The sequence below is a fragment of the Strongylocentrotus purpuratus genome, unplaced genomic scaffold (genome assembly GCF_000002235.5).
Source record: "Strongylocentrotus purpuratus isolate Spur 01 unplaced genomic scaffold, Spur_5.0 spur5_scaffold_11, whole genome shotgun sequence".
NCBI lineage: Eukaryota > Metazoa > Echinodermata > Echinoidea > Camarodonta > Strongylocentrotidae > Strongylocentrotus > Strongylocentrotus purpuratus.
The window spans coordinates 25,982,750-25,996,303 of NW_022145596.1; the positions used below are offsets into that span (position 1 = coordinate 25,982,750).

General features: G+C 36.5%; 2 protein-coding genes across 6 annotated transcripts in view; one reads left to right on the top strand and one right to left on the bottom strand.

Moving 5' to 3' along the window:
• Positions 1 to 8,552, bottom strand: part of LOC577477 (serine/threonine-protein kinase Nek1) — a 40,656-nt gene extending 32,104 nt beyond the window's left edge. For 4 of the 5 annotated variants that reach the window (XM_030981007.1, XM_030981008.1, XM_030981005.1 and 1 more), the window contains exons 1-11: positions 8,429 to 8,552; positions 6,753 to 6,902; positions 6,000 to 6,096; positions 5,147 to 5,328; positions 3,832 to 3,899; positions 3,333 to 3,419; positions 2,892 to 2,946; positions 2,285 to 2,409; positions 1,364 to 1,439; positions 606 to 720; positions 19 to 115 (exon numbers count right to left, since the gene is read on the bottom strand). In XM_030981007.1, the coding sequence (XP_030836867.1) occupies positions 19 to 115; positions 606 to 720; positions 1,364 to 1,439; positions 2,285 to 2,409; positions 2,892 to 2,946; positions 3,333 to 3,419; positions 3,832 to 3,899; positions 5,147 to 5,328; positions 6,000 to 6,096; positions 6,753 to 6,869 (1,019 nt within the window). In that variant the 5' untranslated portion in view covers positions 6,870 to 6,902; positions 8,429 to 8,552. The remainder of the gene's footprint in view (positions 1 to 18; positions 116 to 605; positions 721 to 1,363; positions 1,440 to 2,284; positions 2,410 to 2,891; positions 2,947 to 3,332; positions 3,420 to 3,831; positions 3,900 to 5,146; positions 5,329 to 5,999; positions 6,097 to 6,752; positions 6,903 to 8,428) is intronic. The other variant, XM_030981006.1, reaches the window with a different exon arrangement.
• A 182-nt stretch (positions 8,553 to 8,734) lies between these two features.
• LOC115922311 (NADH dehydrogenase [ubiquinone] 1 alpha subcomplex subunit 2-like) lies at positions 8,735 to 13,143 on the top strand. Its single transcript, XM_030981009.1, has 3 exons — positions 8,735 to 8,898; positions 11,529 to 11,635; positions 12,306 to 13,143. The coding sequence occupies exons 1-3, from the start codon at positions 8,810 to 8,812 to the stop codon at positions 12,398 to 12,400; spliced, it is 291 nt and encodes a 96-aa protein (XP_030836869.1). The 5' UTR covers positions 8,735 to 8,809; the 3' UTR covers positions 12,401 to 13,143.
• The last annotated feature ends 411 nt before the right edge of the window (positions 13,144 to 13,554 follow it).

A 13,554-nucleotide genomic window follows, 5' to 3' on the forward strand; every position in this document is an offset into this window, starting at 1 on the left:
GTATTATACAGTACTCACCTGATCCCAGCACTTGGGGGCCTCTTAACAGCCATCGAGGGTCCATATTTGGCTGCAGGATTACTAATGGCTTTAGGTATAGGTGGCTTCTTGGCTGCTAAGGGGGAAAACAATCAAAATGATGGATATAGCAAACTTAAAACTTATCAATCAGCATTCTATTTGCAATGGATTGAAACCGGAGACTGCCACATTTTTATGAGTATATGCGACAAAGGTCCATGGTAGCAGCAGGGTTCTAGTTCCATTAGTTGAACAAAGTCCGGAAAGGGTTAAATAACATAATGGTTATAACTATGCTTTTGTATCATATGCTGTTAAGGAAATAGAGCAACCTACCCCCAAAACTAAACAAATCAAGAACATTCTTTGCTAATTTCCACCTTTTCTGTGACTCATTACAGAGTAATTAATACATGACAATGTCAGTGATTTCTGTACATCTACAGAAGCAAATGACAAGTGGACCACATGACTATGAGACCATGTGGATAGCAGACGGGCTGGGTGTAGACCATATGGGAATAGACTAATTGGGTAGTAGACAAACTGGTTGAAGACCAAACGGCAAATGTACTACTTCTTACCAGCTGCACTGATTGGTCTTGGGATAGGCTTCTGGAATACTGGAGCTCCTACACCTCTAGCAGCTGGGCGAGCATTGCGATGCAGGATAGTGTGACTGAACTCATCACTCACTTGCTGTAGGTGGTACAAACAGGAGAAAAGAGAGATGGAAGAGAGACAGAGATAAAAAGAGAGTAAGAAAATAAAAAGGGGAGGCAGGTTGGTAGTAGAAGACAGAGAGAGAGAGAAAGAACGAGACAGGGGGAGAACGAGAGAATGAGACGGGGTAGAAAGAGAGAACGAGACAGGGGGAGAAAGAGAGAAAAAGATAGAGGGAGAGAAAGAGAGAAAAAGATAGAGGGAGAGAAAGAGAGAACGAGACAGAGAGAGAAAGAGACAGGGAGAGAAAGAGACAGGGAGAGAAAGAGAGAACGAGACAGGGGAGAAAGAGAGAAGGGTAGGAAGAAAAAACCCAAGGACAATCACAATTTAAGATGAATTTAAGAAGATTGAATTACTTCATTTTGCTAAAGGAACACACATAAAAAAGTTGTACATACTACAAATTGGCAGATAATGGCTCTGTGTCATTTCACATAATATCTACTACATTATCAATCTCACTACAAATAGCAGTACTGTGGAGTTACCCTAAACATGGAAGAGATAAATAAAAAGACTTCAGAGAGACCACAGAGAAATGACCAATCATATAACACACCTACTACAAAGTACATACATACAAATATATGAACTTATATAAATAACTTCTACTTACTGCATCAGTTAAGAACTTCTCTATCCTCTTTTGTACAAAGGGCTTCTTCAAAACTGAGTTGATTGAAGGTCTGTCCCTGCATGGTAGGAAAAATATAATCATAGAAGCAGAAGTGTAAACAGTGTTCGTTAATGCAAGAATTGTGTAAAAAAAAAGAAAATCATGCTGACGACAACCCTAAAATACTGTTACTATTCATCAAAGGCTTCAATAGAAAACCGTCGAATAAATGACATGTCTTCCTTCAGACCATTACATTACATAGAGGTGTCGTGGCCAAGTGGATACGTCACCATGTGCGGATCACATGGTTCACGGTTCAAGTCTTGCTATGGTACTTATGTCCTTAGGCAAAGACATCAGTCTACATTTATTCCTTTCCTCCTTCCATTTTATCTCATTTTTGGTTTACATAACACCGAAAACAAACACCACAAATAGTCTTGAGTATTAAAGTGTTTAATAAAACTCCATTCCATTAGCATCTCTCCCTTTCTTTCCCTTATAGTTCTTCCTCAATTCCTCTAAATTCCCCTTAAGCGGGTTATATTGACGGAAGAATACCAGAATGCCTTTACAGTACTGCTCCCATATGGTGTTACCAAAAGCCTCAATTTGTGAATACTTTGTAGGTTCCATGAGCATCCCCCTAGGATACGTGCGCAATACAAATAAATGTATAATTATTACTAATAGTACAGTCAAACCTGTCTATAGCGACCGCCCAAGGGAAACACAAAAAGTGGTCTTTGAAGACAGGATTCTTTAGTACATGTTTCAATGAGAAACCATTTTCTAGGGGGAAAAAAGTGGTCTTTGTAGACAGGTGGTCACTTAAGCAGGTTTGGGTGTAGTAGTGCTTTTCTAGTGTTGTCATTCAGTCAGTCAGTCACTCTTTGCAAACCATTTTGGCGTGCTTACCTAGCGCTTCTCTTGAATAGTTGAGCCACCAGATTCCTGACCTCATAGCTGTAGCGCGGTGACACAGGAGGGTAGGACCCACGTATAATCTTCAGTACTAGGTTCTTCATGTTCCCTGCTTCAAACTGAATGGTGAAAAAACAATACAATCATCATCATCACCACCATTTATTCAAGTCAGCATTTTCCCTCTAAAAAAGGTTTACTGACTTTCGCGCCAAGATGACACTCCCTCCCTCCACTTCTTCTTGTCTCAAGCATCATCATTTAGATGAACCTTACAGTTTTTTGCTCAATACAAAACATACACAACACTCAAAAAGTAAACTGCATTCCATTAGTAATCATTTTCAAAAGTAAAAATGTTAAATGTTATATAAATTTCAAATTTTACAAGTATGCTTTAATCTTACAAATGTACTTTGTTTTTAAAGACACCATTACATTTGGCCTTGAGCTTTTTGTAAAGAAAAGCAATTTGGGTTTTGATTCTGTACATTCAATGTGACTAGAATTTTTTTTGTTTTACTTCGTTTAAACAAATTCAAATTTAAAGGTTTAGACTAGATCATTTTTGCATAACAAAATTAAATGTGAGATGACTTACAGCATGCTTCAGAGTAAGAGTCTCGTACAGCACACAGCCAAGGGCCCATATGTCACTGAAAAAATGGAAACAAATCAATAAATTCAAGGATTAAATATAAACTAATGATTTTTGTTTGGACTTCCAAGCAAAATCATTCAAATGTGATTTGGGAAGCAATACAAAGAAGAAAAAAATAGCCAGAAAGAAACATTTCTTTTAAAAATTGAACAAAATATAGAAATATTTAGATAATCATGGCCACATTTGCCACAATTAATGTATACAACAGAGAATAACAAACAGTCAGCAACCTTCTCTTTGAGTACACTAAACCATGGACATAATTTAAAGGACAATTCAAAATGACAACAAACATCAAAATTATTTTATTCACAGAACTGTAGGTTAAAACACTGCCTTAACTAACGCTATGGTTTCAAAGACAATTATTTCACTTACCTCTTGTTATTGTATGGTTTGTTTTCACACATCTCAGGAGAGAGATAATATGGCGTGCCTATACATGTCCTAGCCAACTCCATTGTGCTGTAGAGAGAGAGACACACACACACACAGACATACAGACAGACAGAGAGGAAAAGGGAGCAGTCAGAGTGTTAAAGAGAAACAGAGACAAAAAGAGAGAAAATAATATTTAAAAGAATTAACAAGAGAAAAAATAATCATTATTCATTAAGCAATCACTAATACAACCTGCTCAAAAACTTGACAGCAAATAACTAGTTTGTGATTATTTACTTTAAAAAATCTAAACAGATATACATGTACTCTATTTAGACAACATTAACAACTGTCATATTTCAGAAACATACTTTATAGCTAACAACCAATAAAAGACAAATAATTTTTTTCCAATCATACAGCATTGTTAATGTATGGATAATTTTCATTGTGAATTTCCCCATTGAGGAACAGATAAATAACTGCAAGTACTTACTTATTTAGAACTCTTGCAATGCCAAAGTCACCCATTTTAACGATGCCTTTCCTTGTCAGAAAAATATTCTGCATTTGATGAGAAATTAAAACAAATAAAAATAGAAGACCTCCAACAAACGTTCCCTATGGAAATTGCACACATTATTATTAAAATCAAAAGTATACATGTATGTATTACAAATATCCATTGAATGCGAATATCTTTATATAAGCCATATGTGACCAAGCATCATGAAACTACCAAAGATGTTGCCCGAAATGACTTTAAAGATTAGCTCTGATTCTGAAAGAGCATATTCTCAGCTCTAAAATGACATATAACTCATCATGATTGGATGTTCCTAAAAAAAAGGAGGAGAATGCTCTGTCATAAAGAACGTTCTGACTCTCCAAGGTATTAAGGTGACAAAAGGTCTAGGAATAAATAAGACTTCCCATTTTGAGCTTGTGAACCTAAACAGTACTCAGTGCAGTGGTTAAGCCAAAGGTGGTCTCTAAAATATCTGTTGGGAAATTACTGTCCAATTTGCAAGCAACTCTTTTCAACTCTATAGTAATTCTTTTTTTAAAGGTACTATGTCCCATTTGCAGGCCAAAAAAATGAAAAGGTTAAATTCCCAACGGCATTAGAAAGATAATACTAATTTAGAACTTCCTTAAAAAAAGGTGGGGCTTGAAAATGTCTTCAAGTGGGAAAAATAATGACTATTAGTTGTCAAATCAATTTAGGAGCTATAGAGCCAATAAGTAATAGTCTTGATTTTCAGACCATTGTACCGAATGTCATACGTTTTATGCTGTGCAAAGATTCAATCAGTTTAATTTTGGCCATCACAAGACGTGGGTTATTGATGTAGACAAATGCTCATGTACCCTTTACAGCTCATTTTATGTATGTTATTACAAAAAAGAAAAAAAGCCCGTCAGTCACTCAATAGTGTCTGACAGTGAAGTCTAGCAAGTAAACGGGTTTCATATTAGGACACTGCTAACGTTTAAATTTCACAGATGGGACATACATGACATATTCATAATTCCTGCAAAGTTCTACAGAATTTGAAGTTGGCTGCAAAAGGGACATAGTACCTTTAAATCTACAACAGTCATGGTGTTCATAATTTATTCATTTTAATATGAACCCTTCCACATAAACCATAACAAGTGAGAGTAATAGCCCAAATCATATAAAATGTGCATATTACATTGAATCAAGGTTGCATTTTGGGTCCCGGTTAAAAGTTGTTTGGGTGCCTATGTATTCTGGACGCCTGTAAGTGTCAAGTATTGCCTTTAATAATGGATTAAGTTTTCACCTGTGACTTGATATCTCTATGAAGGATCTTCCTGTCATGAACATGCTTGAGAGCAAGACAGATCTGAACAAACCAATCCATGATTTCATCTTCAGGAAACAAGACACCTTTTCGTCTATTGATGGCCTGGTAGAGATCCCCTCCATCGCAGTAGTCCATCACAATGTACAGGTTTCCTCTCTCTGTAGGGGCAGGGTCAACACAAATGCTTGTGAGATGAGTTTCAACACTCTTGTAGGTCAATTGAATTAAACTGCAGAAATTTCTGTCTTTCACGCCAAACAAGAATCATATTATCATCATCTATTGAGTGAGTGTAATGCGAAGTGTAGACATGTATCCATGAAGTACATAAAATGCCCCGGGTATATTACAAAAACAGAAAACAAACAAAATTGATTTTTAAATCTCTTTTCAAATACATAACCATAAAAGTTATAACTATACAAGTTATTTTGGACCAGTATTTTCTTGTAATGATCTGCTGGTGTTGTTAATATTTAGGGCACTGCTGGTGAGCTTAATAAAAACATCTCTAATAATTTCAGGCTGCCATGCTGTGAATGAACTTCTATTTAGACTATCAAAACAGGGGGGGGGGAATTAAATAAAATATATAATACTCCCTTATGATTATAAGAGTCAATGTTCTTCCCCTAAGATTTCTTAAATATCTGGCATTTTCAAAGCTATCAAAAAGTTTCAAAACAAATTCAAAGTTCTTAAATCATTGCAGAAAAACGAGACAAAAATTGCAATACAATACTAGAGTACAGCTAGCAACTGCCATACATCTGAATTCTAGGAAAGAATCAAGTTCATGACCTCGATCCTAACTGTTGATACTACTCACCTTCAAATGACTCTGCATAAGATACAATGTTGGGATGCTTCATTTTCCTCAAAACAGCAACTTCTTTCTTGGATTCCTCTTTTTCTTTCCTTTTCATCTGGACAAAAAATAGAGAGTAGGCCGATAAAAATTTATTTTTTGTAATAGGTTACAAAAGAAGATTAATTATTTACAATCTGCTTCTTAACTTTTTATTACATTTATTTAACTCTCAATGTTAATGATAATAATAATAATAGTGCACATTTATAATGCGCCATGTCCGTCAAAAATGACACTCCTGGCGCAATTGTGTGGAAATTGTATAATTGTGGGCATACGACCATAAAGTAATTTAAGAAAGAAAGTAAAATACACATAAGTTAAAGTTTAACATACTTCAGGACATAATTTGCAATAATAGAATAATACAATACAAAGCATACTACAAAAGTTATATAAGGGTAGTACAATGTAAAACATAATTAAACAAACTAATATGTTGCGAACAGAAACGTTTTTAACAAAGACTTGAACTGCGAGTAGAAGTTCTCATTTCGGAGGTGAGGAGGGAGTGAGTTCCACAAAGTTTATGATGTCCTAAAGTTTATATCTGAAGGAGAAGAAAGGTCACACATACAGACAGAGTCAGATGGCCAAAGAGGGAGGAAGGGAAGAAAGAGAGAAAAGAAGAAGAAGAAAGAAGAGAGCCAGAGAAAGAGAAGGAGAGAGACATAATGATGACTCTTAATGGGTTATTATCAAAATACTTGCCTTGGAAATGTTGATTTCTTTGATAACATACTCCTTGCCATCTGCTTTGCTCTTCACCAGCAAAGCTTTGCCGAAGGATCCCTCACCGATCTGTTTCTTCTTTATGTAATTATCCATCTTGTTTTAGTTGTTCATATTATGAAGGAGATACTGTAAATAGCAGAAAATAAAATGACACAGTGAATTAATCCACATGACAAAATAAAGGCCTCAAACTTCTTCATCCATGCACAGGACAAAAGTACAAATCCTGAATCCAAAACAAATATTTATTCATTGATAGATCTCTAGATCTATATATTTTTTTAAATCATGGTAAAACTTACATCAGCCTAACAAGACTACTTTTGAGCAATTCTGTGTTACAAACATAGAACAGATCATATTACATGATATAGACATCAAATTGAAAATAAATACACAGGAAATACAAATTAAAGATGACATAGTAAAACAAACCTATAGTAAACAGACCTATAGTAAAACAAAGAGAAGAGAGAAAGCCAATGGACAAAAAAGAATTACAAACATAAAGATATATGATAAAAAGTGTCATATGAATGAAAAAGGAACAAGAAAATTAAATTAAAAAAAGCTTACATGTACATATCAAATGAAAATAAAAAGTTTCATTTGAATAGGGATAGAGCCATTTTGGGGGAAGGGTAAAATGGAGTAGGGTGAGAAAAGAAAAGGGAAGGAAAGAAGGTGAAAAAAGGGAGAGAATCTAAATAATGAAAGAGAGAAAGGGAAGCTAGAAAAAGGAGAGTAAAAGGTTGAAAGGAGAGAGAAAGAGGGAGAGTGATATAGAGAATAAAAAAAGCGGGATAGACAGTTCCAGATCCGCGAGTTGGCAATGCGAAAAACAGAACTCCGCGTGATAAAATACCCCCAGTTCACCGTCTGCTTTTTGGGGTAGTCCATCTTCCCGAGGATTTATCGCTCATAATGTGAAAGTCTCTGTACAAAGTCAATGTGAAATGCATCAAGAAAATCATTGTGGAATCCGTTTTTTGCATCGCCAAAGCGTGGACCGGAATTCAGAATCCATTGCGGACGATACTTTAATCTCGGACCAGCGTCCGTACTGCTTAAGTGAACCTTTGATTAGAATTTCTGTGCCTGTAAGTGTATTCAGCATTATCGTGATCCAAGTCCCCTCTCATTTTACACAGCTCACAGCTAGCTTCATTGCGTCTGAGTGCGAGGGACTTTGCACGCAAACAAACGTGTGTATACACTGTGAATGAGAGGGGACTTTGATGACGATAAGGCCGTGTATTCTTTTAGGAATTACACAATTAAGCAATGAGAGATTCATAATGTGAGAATTTCCAATTTGCCATGCATTGGCATTGGCATTGGCATTGGCATTGGCATTGGCATTGGCAGTGGCAGTGCGATTTGCCCGCGCCCGTCAACATGCAGAACGAAGCTCGCAGCGGGAGCGGGTAAGTTTTTACCGGGCACACTCAGGCGCACTAAGCACAACAACACCGCTACAAATCAATGAGCTGCGAAAAAATGAATGGGGAAAAATAAATGATGACCCACAAATTGAAGTTTAATAAAAACAAATTAAAACGTGTCTATTTAAAAATTGACTAAAACAAATTGGAGATTTCAGATAACTAATACCAAAGGTGTCAATAGCATTATTAACAAGTGATACATACCCTACAAAAAAGGTCGACTCCGAGCTCCCGTATCGACGAAATTGACTTGAAAATATTTAACCGTTGTCAGCCATAACTGCCACTGCACGAATTGTATGATGGGAATGAAATTCACAACTACACACCCTGTAGCCTGACATTGATGCAAAGAAATATGTCGTTCTGAAATAAAATTGATCGAATGTACTATTTATGTTTAAAAATTCAATATTTTTCAGTAAAAAAATACTCATGATTCTTATTTTCCTGTTCTAATAGGATTTGAGTACTATTAAAGCATGCCAAAATAATTTAAAGCGCTCACTAATAATGTGTTCAGCATTGAATTGATTTTAAGAGTTAGTCTAGATAGAATTTTGTCGATAAAAAGACAGTAAAATCATGGCTTCTGTCGCTCGGAGATTCCCTCAACATCTGAAAGAGCTGAGAATTCACCTTTGCCAACGTTCTCCTGCAAGTGAAGGTGCAAGGTATGCTAAACTTTTATCATATATGATCAATGAGAAGGCCCAATCAATTTTTGGCCAACACTTTTCTCGTACGTGGGCCCACTCGTTGCGATCCATGCACCTTTTTCTTCTTGATCTCCCTCCGCTTTTGCCAGAGATCAGCAATCCCGGCCCCGTGATTTTGATGATGTTTCAGGTTTTCAATTTTGAAAGACTGTTTTATATACCACTCGTATAAAGGTTTAAGTCTAACCATACACAGTATCAACCTCATACACTCCGATCGTACTCATTGCTAAAAAAAGTACAAACAAACTTCGCACACATCCTGCACATGTATGATCATGTACAAAACAAATGAAAATTGAAATGCGATGGGAGGGAAATAATTGTTGTTGTTGAAATACTTACTTTTAAATATGATGCTCCAAAATGATACAGTTAAAACGTAAATGGCCATAATAGAACAGACCTGTAATAAGTTATTACCAGCCGTTTCACAGCTCAAAATCATGTAGAAAAAGTGAAGAAACTGCAGTTGATTTCCCTTCGTTGAATCCTGTTCGCTAAGCAAATTTTCTAGTTTCAGCTTATGTTATGATCAATCTAAACAACCTGTTGATATATAGCATAGCCATAGTAGAAGTAGTCATTTTTTGTGTGTGGATTGCATCATCCCCTAGTGTGATATGCTCTGTATCTAGATCTAAACTAAAAAGTATAGAGTAAAGTACCCGGTTTTCGGCCACTTAAGACAAAATCCTATTTATTGGACTCTTTACTTCCTATTTATTATCATTTCTTGTTCAAATCATGAAGCAAATATTATTATTATTTAAACAAAAAAAGAATCCCAAAAAAAAATCACGAATTGCCATGACAATATTCATTTCAATTTTCACTGTTTTGGAGCCGGTTATCGGCCGAGCGTTTCAGTTTACGGCCGCATGTACAAAGTCAATAGGAAGCGCTCGCGCGCGCCGTGCGTTTCTGCGCTGATGTATAGCACAAGCGGGCGGAGCAGGTATCCCACGCCGGAGCTCCCGGGTGCTCGCCTGGCCGAATACAGGCACAGCGGTGATCGGAAGTTGGAATCTGAATTAGACAGACATATCGTGTGTGCGTCGCGGTGTGCGGCTGCATTGATTTAATACATGCGATGAGATACTTTTGAGCTTGCGACCAGCACAAAATCCGGCTCTATATCTGAAAAATACTTGAAATTAAGCTCATTTTATGGTACCCATATTTCTTACATACACGCGTAAGAAACTCGATTTTTCAGATTTGGGTAGCGGGACCGCCGATTACATCGCTAAAATGTGATATTTTAGGATATATTTTTCATTGCAAATGTGGTTCTTCAGTGACACTGGCATGGTATGGTATGTGTGGGATATGTGTTATGCTATTATGCGATGTATTTTAAAGTGATTTTACCATGTATCCAACCAATTGGCCGAAAACCGGAGCTGACCGATTACCGGGTACTTTACTCTACTAGACCTATTCCAATACAGGGTGTCCAGAAAATGGAATTGGATTTTATGCAAAAATTTTGAATCGTAATTAATAATTCCTTGATAAGATATATATAAAAAGGTCTGTTTCTCTTTTTTCATTTAAAGGTAAAGACCAGTATTGGAAACGCCGCAATTTCAAAAAATGAAATGGAAGCTTTTATTACCAATCATGTGAAAAAATATGTTTTGACTAATACATGATGATAAAAATTTTGCCGGGAAACTGCCTACTAATTGATATATTTGGTAAATTAGTTTATCTACATGGTCTGTGAGAGATAAACACATGTGCGTATAGTCTTATATACATCTTTCTGTGTACAATGCTTGTAACTTTACGAAGACTGGGCCGAATTTCTTATCATTTTGATGATTCCAGAACCTTGCAGTACACACCAATACGTATATGCTAGATGATCAACCTTTTCTGATCGATTCCACAACGTTTCTTTCACAATGCAAAAGCATGACCATAACTGGTGTTTACCTTTAATGTACAACTTATCATTCATAATTCATGCATGATTGATTTAAAATAATGGAAAGTGGTGCTACCAAAATTTCATTTGCATGCACAAATTGTAATATCCAACATTCAAATTTACATTTAACAGGCTTATTATTTCAAACTCATAATCAAAACTATAATGATTGAAAGGTCTTCATCAGATAAAACATTCAGGCAACAACAACAAAAATCATGATTTTTGACATGCTTTCAAATTTTGATCCCCAAATGACATTTTTACTATGGATTGGGCATGACATTTACCCCTATCATACTCCTTGGTATTTTTTAAAGGGTTTTAGCACAGATGCCATGCCTTACCCAAAATGCCAAGGCATTTTTCCTAGAGTCTTTTTTTCATGTTTGGCTGGTATACTAATATGAAGGCTTTAAAAAAGCTTTAAAAATGATACTGATAATGCATGTAACAACAAACACAACAACAGCAAAAATGATGATGATGTTGATAATGATAAGAACCAAATCATATTAAAAAGAACTGGGAATGGCAAAGTAATCTTGTATGTTGATTTTGTTGTTGTTGAGAGGGGGGGGGGGGGTAAGAAACTGTGTCCTTTGTAGCAACGTTCCACTTTGTTTGATTGCTTATTCTCCGTCAGAGATTGGGTGAAGACACAGTATGTAGACATCAAGAAAGCCAACCCTCGCTTCCCAATCCTCATCAGAGAATGCAGTGGAGTTCAGCCCAAGGTCTATGCAAGATATGGTAAATCAGCTTTCATCTAGGGTGGATCCAGGTTTTTTCAAAGGAGAGGGGGGGGGGGGGGGTTGGCTCAACTGAAAATCTTCTGGCAAGGCAAAAGAAATGAAGAAAGAAAGAATGCAAGCTATCACATTTTTTTAAGGTGGAAGGAGGGGGCTAAAATTTGAATGGGCACTTCAAATATTTAGTACAAGTTTTAAAGGGGGAGGGGGGGGGGGGGGGGGGGGGGGGGGGGGGGGAGGAGTACTCTCCAGATTTGGCTCCCAGATCTGGCAGCAGTTTTGTCTTCATGTCAGCTGCTGAGAGCGTGAAGAGCATGAAGTTACTCTTTATTGGAAAAGCATGATGCATTATCATGATGTTACGATAAGGCTGTAAGTCTATAATCATACCCAATACATGAAATTTAACATGACTTTGGGGATGAGAGGCAAGAATATTTAGTATACTCCTCTTTCATTTTCAACATTTTGAAATCTAAATACCCTATGTCTATTCAGATGTTTCAAATTTCACTAGACAACCCTGATTCATGTTACACTATTATGGATATTGGCTCAAATTGTACAAAAACTTATTGTTATGCCGCAACAAATTAATTGTTGAGTCGATAAGCTTGTGCTAATCAAGTGATTTACTGTCAATTTACCACCACCGTTTTTCCAATCAACAGAATTTGGACAAGAGGCCAGTGCTGATATGACGGGATTCACCACCAAGCAAGTCAGCGAGACCATTCAGTCTCTAGTTGCTCAGCAACCAAAATAACTATGAAAAACTCATATTAAATTTGGACATTTCAAGAAAACACAGTGATGGATATCATATAGCTGTGAAGTCTGCTATGTTTCAGGAAGGATGGAGGAGATTTTTGTTGGACTACTGGACTGAAAGAATTGCTGGTACACAAACCCTTTGGAATGGAACAGCCTGGTATCGGATCTTGGATGGAAAGAGATTGTGACTTTGTGTTTTATTTAGTCCGCAGTTATAAAACAACCCCTTGGGAGTTTCATTACCTTTGTTGTGCATTGATTCTGTGTGTCTGGTAGGCTTGGGGAAGGAGTTTTTCGTCATTTTCTAAAATGCCTCAAGTTTTCTAGTTTTGTGGAATTAGGAAAGAGTGACAACACTTTACAAAAGACTGTCCCAATCCCCCCTCCCCCCAGTTTTTCTCATGTAGGCTCTGACTGCACAAGTGATTATGCCACTCAGCCCCCCCCCCCTCTCTCTCTCTCATACTTCCAGTACATGCATTTTCTCACAATGTACCTAAAAAAAAATCACCCTTCTCCTTTTTCATTCTGATACCATTGGTCCTGTACTTATGACAACTTTACTGCACTTGCTTGTCTGCTATTTTCAGATTGAAGTTTTTGTATTGTCATGATACATGCCCTCATAAGGCTCCTCATCTCTTTTCACCCTAAGTTGGTTAACACTGTGTGATGTATTGAAGAAGCAAAATGTATACTTGAATGGTAATAAATCTATGAAATATAATATTTGAATTAAAGTTTTTGAGGTGTTATTATTTGAATTGAATTCAACAAAACTTGTATTGTTTGATGTTGCTGATAACAGTATGTCAATCTTGTTCTGACAGGGTTTTGAGGGGGGAAGAGGTTTTCAATTTGACCCCCCTTTAGATCTCGGTCGTAGAAGGTCTAATCGATGTGAAATTTTGCATAGTTATTTCTTATGTATTTCTTTATTTTTATGGGGTTTTTTAAGTTTCAGAAATGTATCTTGATAAATTTCAAGACATACAAGATCAAGAACAAGGTTTAAAAAGACACAATTTAGGAAAAGCAGTATTTTGTTCAGAAATGTGTGCAAAATGTCAATTTTCATTCGATTTTGGCCAGATATGTAACTTTGAAATGTTGCGTGACCTCGAAATGGATTTCCTGATTTTCGAA

Coding starts and splice junctions, on each gene's coding strand:
- LOC115922311 (XM_030981009.1), top strand. CDS start 8,810: ATGGCTTCTGTCGCTCGGAGATTCCCTCAACATCTGAAAGAGCTGAGA. Junction 8,899..11,528: donor CCTGCAAGTGAAGGTGCAAG/GTATGCTAAACT, acceptor ATTCTCCGTCAG/AGATTGGGTGAAGACACAGT. Junction 11,636..12,305: donor CAAGGTCTATGCAAGATATG/GTAAATCAGCTT, acceptor TCCAATCAACAG/AATTTGGACAAGAGGCCAGT.